This window comes from Entelurus aequoreus, linkage group LG23 (genome assembly GCF_033978785.1).
Source record: "Entelurus aequoreus isolate RoL-2023_Sb linkage group LG23, RoL_Eaeq_v1.1, whole genome shotgun sequence".
Taxonomy (NCBI): Eukaryota; Metazoa; Chordata; class Actinopteri; order Syngnathiformes; family Syngnathidae; genus Entelurus; species Entelurus aequoreus.
The window spans coordinates 5,924,791-5,941,599 of NC_084753.1; the positions used below are offsets into that span (position 1 = coordinate 5,924,791).

The window sequence follows — 16,809 nt, forward strand, 5'->3', positions numbered from 1 at the left end:
TTTCATGACTATTTACATTGTCATTTTTAATTTCCCCTCGGGGATTAATAAAGTATTTATGATTCTGAACATTATAATTTGTACAATTTCAGAATGTGCTTGTTCTATTTTTAAACAAAGAAAACAATCTGAAGTTTGTCTTTATTTTTTAAGTTCTCATGTCGTGATTTTTTACCAGTCCAGCCCACTTGGGAGGAGATTTTTCTCCATGTGGCCCCTGATCTGAAATTAATTTGACACCCCTGATTTAGGCCTACTACGTTACTGTATTTTAACCTCTTAAGGCCCAAGATGTTTGTTTACATGCTTTTTTTTAATTTCTCTTGGCTATTTGGGCTTATTGGACCCTAATTAGAATACAGATTAAAAATAATCTTTTGATATGATGTACTTAGTCCATAAGTACACAAACGTGTACTTCATGTTTAGTGACATGCTAATTTTTATTTTTACACTTTTTTTTTCTTCCAAATTCCATTGTATGTTATACTCTTCTGACACCACCAGATGGCAGCATAAGTGTCCACATAAGCGGCCATAAGACCCCAATTCAGTAGTGTACACAATTTTGGAAATTAGAGCTAAAAGGTGCTGTCCACGCATGTGGCCACTAAGCCTTTAGAGCAGGGGTGCTCATTACATCGATCGCGAGCTACCGGTCGATGGCGGAGGGTGTGTCAGTCGATCGCCAGCCAGGCATAAAAAAAAATTGTCCTAAAAATGAGCGATTATAAATCTTCACTATGACGTCACTTTCATCACTTGATTGACATTCACGGCACCCGAGGGTCTTCTGAGATGACGCTGGCTGCTGTCAGCTCATTATTAAGAAAAAATGACCGACAGGAAGGCGAGAAACACTTTTTATTTCAACAGACTCTGGCGCCGTACCTGTCGTCAAAACTCCAAAGACCGACTGCACAGTTGCACAATAAAAGCTCTGCTTCATCCTGCCTGCGCTAACAATATAAGAGTCTCAGAAAGCTAGCGTGCACAAGCTAGCAAGCTACGGAGTTTGCCGCCAATGTATTTCTTGTAAAGTGTATACAAAGGAGTACGGAAGCTGGACAAATAAGATGCCAAAAACCAACCACTTTCATGTGGTATTGGACAGAAAGGAGGACTTTTTTCTCCTCCATTTGAAAATGCGGACGTTATCAGCACCATTGTCTGATTCCTATCAATGCAAGTCATCACAATCTGGTAATACACCAACTTATATTCTTGTCTTCATCAAAGAAAGGAATCTATATGTGTTAAACATGCTTGTATTATCATTAAACACCTTTAACTTGTTAACAATATTAACTATATGTGTTAAACATGCTTGTATTATCTTTAAACACCTTTAACTTGTTAACAATATTAACTATATGTATCAAACATGCTTGTATTATCTTTAAACACCTTTAACTTGTTAACAATATTAACTATATGTATTAAACATTCTTGTATTATCATTAAACACCTTTAATTTACTAACAATATTAACTATATGTGTTAAACATGCTTGCATTATCATTAAACACCTTTAACTTGTTAACAATATTAACTATATGTGTTAAACATGCTTGTATTATCATTAAACACCTTTAATTTATTAACAATATTAACTATATGTGTTAAACATGCTTGCATTATCATTAAACACCTTTAACTTGTTAACAATATTAACTATATGTATTAAACATGCTTGTATTATCTTTAAACAACTTTAACTTATTAACAATATTACCGTAATTTCCGGACTATACGCCGCACCTGACTATAAGCCGCACCAGCTAAATTTAGGGGAAAATACAGATTGCTCCATATATAAGCCGCACCCGACTATAAGCCGCAGGGTTTTGATGTGTAATTAGCGTAGTATATAGGGGTTCCTGCTACCAGGGAGGGGATTGTCGGGACAGAGATGACTGTTTGGGAACGCAAAGCGTCCCATTTATTAACAATAAATCTTTCAATCATTCAATCAAACTTTCACATCTTTGACATGGCGAACAGCATTCGTGCAGAGTACAAATAATACAACGCTGCAAAGGAATACAAAGTGCTCGCCTGTACGTTATCAAAATAACCTGCCTACCGGTATATGAAAAGTCAGTCTTTAATCATTGTATCATCGTCTTCCTCCTGCGTACTAAAACCACTGAAATCCTCTTCGTCGGTGTCGGAGAAGAAGTAGCGGCTTATAGTCCGGAAATTACGGTAACTATATGTGTTAAACATGCTTGTATTATCATCAAACACCTTTAACTTGTTAACAATATTAACTATATGTATTAAACATTCTTGTATTATCTTTAAACACCTTTAATTTATTAACAATATTAACTATATGTGTTAAACATGCTTGTATTATCTTTAAACACCTTTAACTTGTTAACAATATTAACTATATGTATTAAACATTCTTGTATTATCATTAAACACCTTTAATTTATTAACAATATTAACTATATGTATTAAACATTCTTGTATTATCATTAAACACCTTTAATGTATTAACAATATTAACTATATGTGTTAAACATGCTTGCATTATCATTAAACACCTTTAACTTGTTAACAAAAACATATATTTCATAAATAAGTAAATATAAATTATATATATGAATGAGGTAGATCCCCGCGGCTTGATCAATTGAAAAGTAGCTAGCCTGCAGAAAAAGTGTGAGCACCCCTGCTTTAGAAGTTAATGTTGGTCATTATGGTGACCAATGAGAATTTTCAAATGATATGGCCAAAATTCCAGCATGAAAAAAGTCTTACCCTCTGAGCTATTTCCCTCTCCACGATGCTGTCCTCCAAAGAGAACATCTCCGACACGGGCCTCTCCTTCACCGGCTCCTTCCTCACCCTCTCCTTCACGCTGGTCAGGTCGGGTTCTGAAATGGACGGCCCCAAAAGGTTCCCGTTCAGCCCGCCCTGCTCGCCGCGCGTTAGAGTCCCACCGCCGCCGCTTTCAGGGTCGCCACCCCCGGCCACCTGGGCTTGGTCGGGGTCCATGAACCCGTGGCGTCCGTGCGCCGCCGTGTCGTGGTGGTGAGCGTGGGTGGAAACGATGCTGGGAGGTCTGGGAGGACCGGGGTACTCCGGAGGGGGTTTGTTGGGCAGTTTGGCCAAGGCGGCCTGCAACTGGGCGCTGATGCTGATGTCCTCATTAAGACCCGGGATTTGAACATCAAGCTCAGGCCTCTCTTCCTCCTCCTCTTCCTCCTCCTCCTCCTCCTCGCTCTCACTGCTGTGGATGAGCATGGTGGCGTTGGAGAGGGTTTTTTGATGCTGATAGGTGACGGGAGCAGGCGGCTCCTCCTGCTGGGGAGGGATGGGTATTGGCAGGTCTATGGCTTGAGGAGGATGCGGGTGAGGAGGCATCACATGCTCCCGGAGAGTGTTCCTCCGATGAAGAGGAGCGTTCATGCCCTTCATCACCATGGCCTCCATGCCACCCCCGGCCCTCATGCTGCTAATCACCTCCATGCTGTGCCTCTTGCCCAGCGTGGAGCGGTGCTTGGCCGCCGTGGTGAGCGGCTCGCTGACCTCCTGCAGGGACTGGTGCACCACCGCCGAGCTGTCGGGCTGGAAAGTCTTCACCGACAGCTGCACCATGCGGGTCACCAGCTCCGGACTGCTGCCCCCGATGCAGCGGAGGCGATGGCTGGCCAGGTCCGGCGTGCTGGTGGCGGGCCGGAAGGGGGTGGAGGGATACGGCGGGGGAGGTCGGGATATGTGGCTTCTCATGATGTGAGGCGTGGCGGCGTAGTTCCCGGGATTAGTCCCTTGCTGTTTGGTGTTAGCGAGCTCGGGTGTGCTGACGGTGTGAGATATTGAGCTTCCCACGCCGCCGCCAACGCCGCTGCCTCCGTTGATGCATGGCGAATGACACGGACCCTGACTGCTCGCTGGCCCTCCCTGATGGGGGCCATGAGACACCGGCTTACTGTAGCTGATCTGGAAAGCAGAGAAATGTTAGAAAAGTCCAATATGGACGATAATACACACTTAAAGAAAACCCTGATCTAATTACATCTCAATCCAATACAAACATTGACATTTTTGTCTGATCCTGGTCTAGAATGACAACCCTAGTCGCCTCATAAGGAATGTCCAAACATTGTTGGGGAGGGGTAATGACCAATGAAGCATCTACTCAGTGGCATAGTGGCCGCCCTGAGATGGGTAGGTTGTGAGTTCAAACCCCGGCCGAGTCATACCAAAGACTATAAAAATGGGAGCCATCACCTCCGTGCTTGGCACTCAGCATCAGGGGTTGGAATTGGGGGTTACCGTATTTTCCGCACCATAAGCCGCACCTAAAAACCACAAATTTTCTCAAAAGCTGACAGTGCGGCTTATAACCCGGTGCGCCTTGTATATGGATTAATATTCATATTTATTTACATAAAGTTTAGGTCTCGCAACTACGGTAAACACCCGCCATCTTTTTTCCCCGTAGAAGAGGAAGCGCTTCTTCTTCTACGGTAAGCAACCGCCCCCATAGAAGAGGAAGCGCTTCTTCTTCTACTGTAAGCAACCGCCAAGGTGAGCACCCGCCCCCGTAGAAGAAGAAGCGCGCGGATATTACGTTTCATTTCATTTGTGTGTTTCTGTAAAGACCACAAAATGTCTCCTACTAAGAGACACGCGTACAAGGTTCCACTGACTTTTGATATTCCTGTGAACCGCACTGTGGATACAACGGGAGCACGTACGGTGAATATTCGCACCACAGGGAATGAGAAGTCGTCCTTCATTGTGGTTCTAGCTTGCCATGCTAACGGCCAGAAACTTCCACCCGCGGTGATATTCAAAAGGAAGACCTTGCCAAAAGAGAACTTTCCAGCCGGCGTCATCATAAAAGCTAACTCGAAGGGATGGATGGATGAAGAAAAAATGAGCGGAGAGACCGGGTGACTTTTTTCACGCAGCTCCGTCCCTGTTGATCTACGACTGCATGCGCGTCCACATCACAGATGGTGTCAAAAAACAAGTGAAGCACACCAAAGAAGAAGAATAATTCGAGGGATTTGTGGATGAGTAATAACTTCAGAACGTGAGCTTTAAATGTTTATTTTGTGTGTTGTGTGACACTAACGTATGAGCATCGTTGAGTTATTGATGTTGCTATTGCTCTGCACTATTTTCAGTGTTACTATTTTTGTGATTGCACATTTGCACATTACATTTTGGGAGTGAACAGAGTTGTTAGAACGCTGGTTTGTAATATATTATTAAAGTTTGACTGACCTATCTGACTGTTTTGTTGACATTCCCTTTAGCGCAGCGTAGGTGCGGCTAATAACACGGGGCGGCTAATAGGTAAACAAAGTTTTGAAATATGCCATTCATTGAAGGTGCGGCTTACAACACAGGGCGGCTTATGGTGCGGAAAATACGGTAAATCACCAAAAATGATTCCCGGGCACGGCCACCGCTGCTGCTCACTGCTCCCCTCACCACCCAGGGGGTGATTAAGGGTGATGGGTCAAATGCAGAGGATAATTACGCCACACTTAGTGTGTGTGTGTGACTATGATTGGTACTTAATCATCACTGCTAAATAATGTAAATAATTCAATGTGATTATCTTGTGTGATGACTGTATTATGATGATAGTACATATCAGGGGTCGGCTCTTTAGCGCCGCCCTAGTGGCTCTCTGGAGCTTTTTCAAAAATGTATGAAAAATGGAAAAAGATGAGGGGAAAAAATACATTTTTTGTTTTAATACGGTTTTCTGTAGGAGGACAAACATGACACAAACCTCCCTAATTGTTATAAAGCACACTGTTTATATTAAACATGCTTCACTGATTCGAGTATTTGTCGAGAGCCGTTTTGTCCTACTAATTTTGGCGGTCCTTGAACTCACCGTAGTTTGTTTACATGTATAACTATCTCCGACTTTCTAGGACGTGTTTTATGCCACTTCTTTTTCTGTCTCATTTTGTCCACCAAACTTTTAAGTTTGTGCATGAAAGATGAGTTTTGTTGATGTTATTGACTTGTGTGGAGTGCTAATCAGACATATTTGGTCACTGCATGACTGCAAGCTAACCGATGCTAACATGCTATTTAGGCTAGCTATATGTACACATTGCATCATTATGCCTCATTGGTAGGTATTTTTGAGGTCATTTAGTTTCCTTTAAGTCCTCTTAATTCAATTTATATCTCATGACACGTACACTATCTGTATGTAATATGGCTTTTATTTTTTTGCGGCTCCAGACAGATTTGTTTTTGTATTTTTGGTCCAATATGGCTCTTTCAACATTTTGGGTTGCCGACCCCTGGTATATATGATAGTATATATCTGTATCATGAATCAATTTAAGTGGACCCCGACTTAAACAAGTTGAAAAACTTATTCGGGTGTTACCATTTAGTGGTCAATTGTACGGAATATGTACTTCACTGTGCAACCTACTAATAAAAGTCTCAATCAATCAATCAATCAACTGCCATATTACCCAAAAATATAACATGATGAGTTTTGATAACTTTATACATTTCTCATTTTTAAAAGCTATTTTTAAGTGTCTTAATGGATTCGCCCCTGATGTGATGTGTCAAAAAATACAAAGGTACAGTAGTGAAGGTGCGCAGACTGGAGCTGCAGTCAGTCGGAGTTAGGTGTCGGACGACTCTGGGTCAGTCCGCATTGTCAGTGAAGGCCTCACATCTGTGGAACTCTTTGCCACTGGAGGTAAAGTCACAGTCAGACATTCAACTTTTCCCCACAAAACTGAAAAAGTGGCTTAAGGGAAAATCAGAAGTGTGAGCACTTTGTGAAAATATTGGACACAGCGTGTTGTCCAGCTTATGAGATGCGATGCAAGTGTAAGCCACTGTGACACTATTGTTCTTTTTTTATAAATGTCTAATGATAATGTCAATGAGGGATTTTTAATCACTGCTATGTTGAAATTGTAACTAATATTGATACTGTTGTTGATAATATTCTTTTTTGTTTCACTACTTTTGTCGTGTTTGTGTCTCCTCTCAATTGCTCTGTTTATTGCAGTTCTGAGTGTTGCTGGGTCGGGTTTGCTTTTGGAATTGGATTGCATTGTTATGGTATTGCTGTGTATTGTTTTGTTGGATTGATTAATAAAAAAATAAAAAGAAGTGTGAGCACTAGAACTGGGTGTACTATGGACAAATGGGGCCAATTATTTTCAATGTGTTTTTATTTTTGTACTTTGTCTTAATCCTTTTCCACTTTTCTCTACTTTTCTTTAAAAGCTTAACCAGGGAAAAGGGTTGCAAATTAGCCTGTGGCTAGAAGTCTTAAGTACTTTGACATCGGTTATCTATGGGTAGCAATGTTTAATTGTACTGTCCCTGTCAAATAAATACATAAATAAATAAATAATCAGATTCGGCCTCGGAATGGTTTAATTAGAGTTCAGTTCAAAACTTGGGAGACAACAAATTTGCAGCAAATTCCTAAGAACAGTAAGAGTTTTCCTGTTGGATAGAGAAACTTGGACCACTGTGAACACATTGGCAGAACCTTGCTAGCGAACATAATTGATTGTATTGACTTTTATTATATATTTGACATCATATATTATGTAAAACAGATCTGGGCAAAATGCACACAATAATTAACCTTCAAAAAAGGGTCATTAGAATAATACACAAAGCGTGCTACTATGAATGAAGTTCTAATGTGTAACGCCGTCTTTGCTCCACAGTAAGTCTTTGCTGTCGTCCAGCATTCTGTTTTTGTCTACTTTGTAGCCAGTTCAGTTTTAGTTTCGTTCTGCATAGCCTTCCCTAAGCTTTAATGCCTTTTCTTAGGGGCACTCACCTTTTGTTTATTTTTGGTTTAAGCATTAGACACCTTTTTACCTGCACACTGCCTCCCGCTGTATCCGACATCTACAAAGCAATTAGCTACCTGCTGCCACCTACTGACATGGAAGAGTATTACACGGACAGCACCGACACTCAACAACAACACATCATTTGCAGACTATAATTACTGCTTTGCAAAAAATATTTTTAACCCAAATAGGTGAAACTTGATAATCTCACACGGCACACCAGACTGTAAAATATGTTCAGATATTGTGTTTTTAAAAACAATGGAAATGATGGTTGGAGTAAAGAACAACAGCCTTCCAGCTTGTATTCTTAGCTTATTTCCATTAAGAGGAGAAAACTATCATTTACGGGGATATTAATTTTTGAAATTGGTAAAGTAAGAAGGAATATAAAATACAAATGTATTTCAGTTTTAGGAGTTAAATGGTGGAACAAGCTCAGTGATGAGTTGAAGACACGTACTTCTTTGTTAAGGTTTAAGAAAACATTGAAAGGTGAAATAATTGAAAATTATAAAATATAGTAACAATAACTTTCATCACATTGATTTTTTTAACGTTGATGTTCCAGGCCATCTCATTTTCAGTGAATGTTTAAAATAGGCAAATATAAGCTTTGGCTTCAGTCTATTCCTTTTTCGGTCATGCTTTTTCTTCTCTTTGTGTGTGTAAATGTGTATGATTGTTAAATATGTACACTACCGTTCAAAAGTTTGGGGTCACCCAAACAATTTAGTGGAATAGCCTTCATTTCTAAGAACAAGAATAGACTGTCGAGTTTCAGATGAAAGTTCTCTTTTTCTGGCCATTTTGAGCGTTTAATTGACCCCACAAATGTGATGCTCCAGAAACTCAATCTGCTCAAAGGAAGGTCAGTTTTGTCGCTTCTGTAACGAGCTAAAGTGTTTTCAGATGTGTGAACATGATTGCACGAGGGTTTTCTAATCATCAATTAGCCTTCTGAGCCAATGAGCAAACACATTGTACCATTAGAACACTGGAAATGGGCCTCTATACACCTATGTAGATATTGCACCAAAAAGCAGACATAGTTGCTGGAAATGGGCCTCTATACACCTATGTAGATATTGCACCAAAAAGCCAGACATTTGCAGCTAGAATAGTCATTTACCACATTAGCAATGTATAGAGTGTATTTCTTTCAAGTTAAGACTAGTTTAAAGTTATCTTCATTGAAAAGTACAGTGCTTTTCCTTCAAAAATAAGGACATTTCAATGTCACCCCAAACTTTTGAACGGTAGTGTATAATCTGTACATTTAAACTGGTCACACAAAATGGTTGATGGTTGATTACATGACCGAAATAAACTTATTTCATTCATATTTCATTCATTAATATTCAGTGTTTTATTGTTCATATTTAATATTGTAAATCCCACTCTTTCTTTATTTTCATGTACATTTTGGGTCTCCCATTCAGTAAAAAAATGAAAAATTCCATTCCGTTTTTTTTGAGGTGGTCTGTCATACCTTTTTTTTTATAACTATCGGACGTTGTGACTTTTGGTATTAGTGTTTCTATAAAAAAGGATCCAAACACAGCATTTTTTACAGCTAAATGTGTATATATGATTTATACACACATACACCTTGGACCCCCCAGACACATTTTTTTCTCTCAATGTGGCCCCCGAATCAGAATATTTGGCCAGCTTTGATGTAAAATGGTGTGTGCTCTGCACATTAATGCCATTCATAAATAGGATTTTACTTTATTCCTATTATTGTAAATATTATCAAAGGGACAAGCAATAGAAAATGGATGGATGGATATACTGAGTGTAAATGTGCATAACTGCAAAGTATTGGTATTGGCTAATCTCACTCATGGATCAAATCGTCACTTTTAACCTTGGCAGCAAACATAGAACATTGGGGTCCAAACTTGTGATTTACATAACTGAGGCGTTCCTCAAGGCAGCCCTTGGAGTCCTCTCCTTTTTGGCAGTTGTAATGTGATTGATTATGGTGTCCCTAAGGGGGGCCGCTTGGAACAGTGAATACATATGAATATAAAGCCTTCTTCCATAATTTGCATAAGCATCTCTTTTTGATGGATATCTTGCTTTGAAATCCGAAGTCAAGGTGATGCGCAAATATTTAAGTATTTATTTTTGATAACCTAAAAATAAAAACTAGATACATTATTAAGAACGTGTACAACATGTGCAATTGCATGCAATACATTTTTCTGTTCAAATTAACAGCCCTTTGAGACACTTGTGATTTAGGGCTATATAAATAAACATTGATTGATTGAAAAGAATAAATACATTCAACCAAAAAAAGTCAGGCCAATTAAAATAATGTGCCGGACCACATAAAATGATGGGGTGGACCACATAAAATAATGTGCCGGACCACATAAAATGATGTGGTGGACCACATAAATTAATGTGGTAGGCCACATAAAATAATGTGGCAGGCCACATAAATGATGTGGCAGGCCACATAAATGATGTGGCAGGCCACATAAAATGATGTGGTAGGCCACGTAAAATAATGTGCCGGACCACATAAAATGATGTGGTAGGCCACGTAAATGATGTGGCAGGCCATATAAAATGATGTGGTAGGCCACATAAAATAACGTGGTAGGCCAAATAAAATAATGTGGTAAGCCACATAAAATAATGTGGTAGGCCACAAAATGATGTGGTAGGCCACATAAAAAACGTGGTAGGCCACATAAAATAATGTGGTAGGCCACATAAAATAATGTGGTAGGCCACATAAATAATGTGGTAAGCCACAAAATGATGTGGCAGGCCACATAAAAGGATGTGGCAGACCACATAAATGATGTGGCGGACCACATAAATTATGTGGTGGACCACATAAATGAGGTGGCAGGCCACATAAATGAAGTGGTAGGCTACATAAATGAAGTGGCAGGTCACATTAAATGACACTGCGGGCCACATAATGATGTGGCAGGCCACATAAAAGGATGTGGGAGGCCACATAAAAGGATGTGGTGGACCACATAAAATAATGTAATGTGGCAGACCACATAAATGATGGGTTGGACCACATAAAATAATGTGGTCGACCACATAAATTAAAGTGGCAGGCCACATAAATAATGTGGTAGGCCACATAAATGATGTGGCAGGCCACATAAAATAATGTGCCGGACCACATAAAATGATGTGGTAGGCCACATAAAATAATGTGGTAGGCCACATAAAATAATGTGGTAGGCCACAAAATGAAGTGGGAGGCCACATAAAAGGATGTGGATGTGGGAGGCCACATTAAAGGATGTGGTGGACCACATAAAATAATGTGGCAGACCACATAAATGATGTGGCAGACCACATAAATTATGTGGTGGACCACATACAGTAAATTATGTGGTGGACCACATAAATGAGGTGGCAGGCCACATAAATGAAGTGGTAGGCTACATAAATGAAGTGGCAGGTCACATTAAATGACACTGCGGGCCACATAAAAGGATGTGGGAGGCCACATAAAAGGATGTGGTGGACCACATAAAATAATGTGGCGGACCACATAAATGATGGGGTGGACCACATAAAATAATGTGCCGGACCACATGAAATGATGTGGTAGGCCACATAAAATAATGTGGTAGGCCACATAAATAATGTGGTAGGCTACAAAATGATGTGGCAGGCCACATAAATTATGTGGTGGACCACATACAGTAAATTATGTGGTGGACCACATAAATGAGGTGGCAGGCCACATAAATGAACGTGGCGGACCACATAAAGGATGGGTCTGGCCACATTAAATGATGTGGCGGGCCAGATTGAGTTTAAAACCTGTGCTCTAAATTAACGGTACTCTTACATGCCGTAAGTACAATTTACATACCAACTGATGCTCTCCTTACCTGTGTGTAAGGTCCTGGACTGGGTCCAAGTCCATGGTAAGGCGCCCTCTCCCTCATCTCTGGCTGGCTGTAGACCAAGGCCTCAGGCTGGCGGTAAGCACAGGCGTTGCTAATGTTCAGACTGCGCAGCGACTGGCTGTGGAGGTCGTGGTGGGCGGGGAGGATGCGCCGCTTCTGCCGCATCACGGCGTCGTACTCGGGCGTGGGGCGGTAGGACGGAGCGATGATGGCGCTGTGGCGGTGGCTGGGGATGTAGTCCGGGCGCATGAGCTCGCTGCCCGGGATGCTGAGGTTGGAGGAGAGCGGCGAGGGCGGGATGAACGTCTGCGAGTGGTTGAGGGAGCTCAGGCTGGGGCTGCTGTACATGCTGCCGTTGGGCAAGGTGCCGTTACGGAAGGGGAAGTCCACTTGGCAGTGGTCCAGGCTGGTCTGGGACTTGTAGTACGGGTCATCATGGAAGATACTATCTATTTAGGACACACAGGATGAAGTACTTGAACTTAAAAATAGACTTTTGTTAGCCCTAGAGACTTAATCCCCGCCTTTGGTAATTCTAACAAAGGATGCTGAACTCTGAAGTTAGAGGAGCAGGGGTGTCCCGATACTACTTTGTCACTTCCGATACAATACCGATATTACAGTTCTGAGTATTGGCCGATACCGATATTAATCCGATAGGACAGGGATGCCAAACTTGTTTTCATTGAGGGCCACATGGCAGTTATGGCTGCCCACATAATGTTGTTACACAATTGGCTATGTCAGTGTTTTTCAACCTTTTTTCAGCCGAGGCACATTTTTTACGTCGAAAAAATGCGGAGGCACACCACCAGCAGACATCATTCAAAAACTAAACTCAGTTGACAGTAAAAAGTCGCAATTGTTGGATATGACTTTAAAGCATAACCAAGCATGCATCACTATAGCTCTTGTCTCAAAGTAGGTGTACTGTCACACCCTGTCACATCACACCCTGACTTATTTGGACTTTTTTGCTGTTTTCCTGTGTCTAGTGTTTTACTTTCCTATTTTGGTGGCTTTTCTCTTTTTTTTGGTATTTTCCTGTAGCAGTTTCATGTCTTCCTTTGAGCGATATTTCCCGCATCTACTTTGTTTCAGCAGTCAAGAATATTTCAGTTGTTTTTATCCTTCTTTGTGGGGACATTGTTGATTGTCATGTCATGTTGGGATGTACATTGTGGACGCCGTCTTTGCTCCACAGTAAGTCTTTGCTGTCCTCCAGCATTCTGTTTTTGTTTACTTTGTAGCCAGTTCAGTTTTAGTCTCGTTCTGCATAGCCTTCCCTAAGCTTCAATGCCTTTTCTTAGGGGCACTCACCTTTTCTTTATTTTTGGTTAAAGCATTAGACACCTTTTTACCTGCACCCTGCCTCCCGCTGTTTCCCACATCTACAAAGCAATTAGCTACCTGCTGCCACCTACTGATATGGTATGGTATTGCACGGTTACTCTGCCGAGCTCTAGACAGCACAGACACGCAACAACAACACATCATTTGCAGACTATAATTACTGCTTTGCAAAATATATTTTTAACCCAAATAGGTGAAATTAGATCATCTCCCACGGCACACCAGACTGTATCTCTGGACTATGCATTGGATTATATTTATTTAAAGCACACTAAATTATTATTATTATTTTTATTTTTTTTGCAGGAAAATCTGGCTAGTGGCTAGAATTTTACTGTGGTGGTTTTTACAGCATATTACTGAAAATGGAAAAAAAATCCTCCAGATTTTTTATGGTACAATTCTGAGCTACCAGTTTTTTTTTACCATAAAATCTGCGGCTGTTGTTTTTACGGGGTATTAATGTAAATAAAAAAATTACATTTCTTTTCTGTAAAATTCTGGTGACTGAGCTTCCGGTTTGTACCATAAAATCTATTGTCATTTTTACAGTGTACAATTTAATGGATAACTTAAATGATGTGGTGGACCACATAAATGATGTGGTAGGCTACATAAATGAGGTGGCAGGCCACTTTAAATGACACTGCGGGCCATGTAAATGAATGTGGCGGACCACATAAATTATGTGGTGGACCACATACAGTAAATTATGTGGTGGACCACATAAATGAGGTGGCAGGCCACATAAATGAAGTGGTAGGCTACATAAATGATGTGGCAGGTCACATTAAATGATTGTGGGCGGGCCACATAAATGAATGTGGCGGACCACATAAAGGATGGGTCTGGCCACAGTAAATGATGTGGCAGGCCAGATTGAGTTTAAAACCTGTGATCTAAAATAACAGTACTCTTAATTAATATTATTTTTTATTTTTTTTGCAGGAAAATCTGGCTAGTGGCTAGAATTTTACTGTGGTGGTTTTTCGGCATATTACTAAAAATGGAAAAAAAAGTCCTCCAGATTTTTTATGGTACAATTCTGAGCTACCAGTTGGTTTTTTTACCATAAAATCTGCAGCTGTTGTTTTTACGGGGTATTAATGTAAATTAAAAAAAACGGTACCACAGTTTCTTTACTGTAAAATTCTGGTGACTGAGCTTCCGGTTTTTTACTATAAAATATATTGTCATTTTTACAGTGTACAATTTTTGTCATTTTTACAGTGTACAATTTAATGGATGACTTGTTTTTTTAATTCCTAAGTGAAATATATATTTAGGAATACATTTTTTATTTGAACAAAAAACGTTTGGAATGCATCATAATATAATATTTATTCATTATTAGATGATATTACAGTTGAAAAGATACCCAGTTGCATGCAGTACATGTATTTGTACTGTCAAAATGGAGTAAAAAAAGAAGGTAAAGATTCCACCTAATATACCGAAAATATGGTCTGATTACAAGAACATTTTAAAAAGTATAAAAAAAGAATAGTGAAAAAATAAAATAAAAATAAAGACGCGTGTTATTTCCAGGCTTTTGCGGGCCGTGTAAAATGATGTGGCGGGCCAGATATGGCATCTGTGCGATACGATAGCAAAGCACATATTTTTTATTATTTTTTTTAGTGTGGAATGTTAGGAAAAGTTTGATGGAGTGAAATTACTCAAACTGAGGGCAAGGATAGGTAGGAAAAACACAAAACTATTTATCAGCCTTGAATTCAAATTAAGCTGAATGTTCATTTGAGTGGTCACAATAAATCCTCGCATTTAGCGCATTACCCTCGCGATGCAGACACGTTTGTTACTGGATACTTTCCACCGCGCCTTTGCACACGTATGCAACTATAAGTATTGAATACCTGTTTGTATTGACACATATTGTTGTTTTAGACTGCAATATTGTTCAATTAAGGATACTAACGTAGGTCTAGCGTGTGTGCTATTGTGTGCTTAGCTGTTGTGTAGCTCCTAGCCTATATCGCAGATTTTAGATGCAAGACCATATCATCCGATACTTGTTTTTAGCTGATATCAGGCCGATATTAATATCGGATCAGGACACCCCTGGTTAAGAGTGTGTGTGCGTCTTACCTTGAGAGCTCTGTGTGTCTTGATAATGTTCTCCATACTGGGAATGCATTGTCTGGAAGTTACAGGTCTGCGGCCATGGCTGAAATAAGAAAGACACATGAGAATTGAACAACTTGTTGGTCGTAGATGACCACCAGGAATCCCAAAGGGCATCCTCCATATAGGCCCTGATACTGTGTGTATGCACACTCAACACTATGGACACTTGCACATGCTAATGAGATCAACTGGTTTGGAAGAACAGTGTTGGGATTGTAATGATCCAAATATAATTAGCAGCAAAGTAGACAGCTGTCAAGGTTGTGGCTTGGAGAGCGAACAGATGCAACAACAAGTATGCTCGCTAGATGGTTTGCTAACGAGCGAGCTTGTTTCGGTGCTCCTGATCGTCTCCCCGTCCTGCAACTCAGCGCGGCGTTTAACAGCAAGTACCTGAAGCTGAGGCAAGCATTCAACAAGTTCAGTTTACATCGTATTTTTACTGATAGTTTATTGGGAAAAAAAATGCAGAAGTGATGTTTTGACGCAAAAATAAATGTTTGAATACGCGGATTTCAGCGTTTTTTGGCGGAAATCTTTACACGCCTAAAAGTAAAACAAAGAAAACAATCTGAAGTTGTCTCTATTTTAAGTTATTATGCCATCATTTTTACCAGTCCAGCCCATTTGGGAAAATAATTTCCTCTATGCGACCCTGAGCTAAAATGAGTTTGACACCCCTGATCTAGGGTCCACTTTTAAGTCTGTGCGGTATAAAACGAGTAAAACATCAATACAGTATTTGTTTTCCAATTGTTGTTGCAATCCTTTAAGCCAGGGGACGGCAACCCAAAATGTTGAAAGAGCCATATTGCACCAAAAATACAAAAATAAAAACCTGTCTGGAGCCGCAAAAAATTAAAAGTCTTATATAAGTGTTATAATGAAGGCAACACATGTGTCTATATTAGTTATATTAGCCTACTATCAAAATTAACAACCACAGACACTTCAATAAAATCCCCGGAAGAGCAGGGAAACCTTCGAAACAGGCTTGTAGGGATGAAATAGCCTCTGTGTTTTTTCCTGACCTAACATATATTCCGCTCTACCCCTATATTCAGCACTTTATAACGGATAAACCATAGTAACCTTGACTATATATATATATATATATATATATATATATATATATATATATATATATATATATATATATATATATATATATATATATATATATATATATATATATATATATATATATATATATATATATATATATATATACACACACACACACATTATTATGTTATTTATTTAGTTAGAATTCATTTATTTTAGCACTGCTTAATTGTATGTACATTTATTTTTTAATTATTAATTTATTATGTATTTTCTTATGAGTCCCTTCTTTTGCAGTATTATTGATTAATATTTCTTATTGTAATCAGCCTGACCTAAGCCTTGATATTATTTTGTGTTCAACACGTGGTTTCATATCCTTTGACAAGGGTGTAAACTGTTAGACGAATTACAATTATTGAATACAATTAAAATCAAGAGTAAGATAAAAAATAAAAAAATAAAAAAAAATACTAAGTAATAAAATAACTATACATAAT

General features: G+C 39.6%; 1 protein-coding gene across 1 annotated transcript in view; it reads right to left on the minus strand.

The window, feature by feature from the left end:
- LOC133640480 (tyrosine-protein phosphatase non-receptor type 14-like) overlaps window positions 1–16,809 on the minus strand; it is a 137,131-nt gene that overhangs the window by 21,661 nt on the left and 98,661 nt on the right. Inside the window, exons 12-14 of the mRNA XM_062033923.1 lie at window positions 15,206–15,284; window positions 11,726–12,192; window positions 2,773–3,954 (exon numbers count right to left, since the gene is read on the minus strand). Coding sequence (XP_061889907.1) covers window positions 2,773–3,954; window positions 11,726–12,192; window positions 15,206–15,284 — 1,728 coding nt within the window. The remainder of the gene's footprint in view (window positions 1–2,772; window positions 3,955–11,725; window positions 12,193–15,205; window positions 15,285–16,809) is intronic.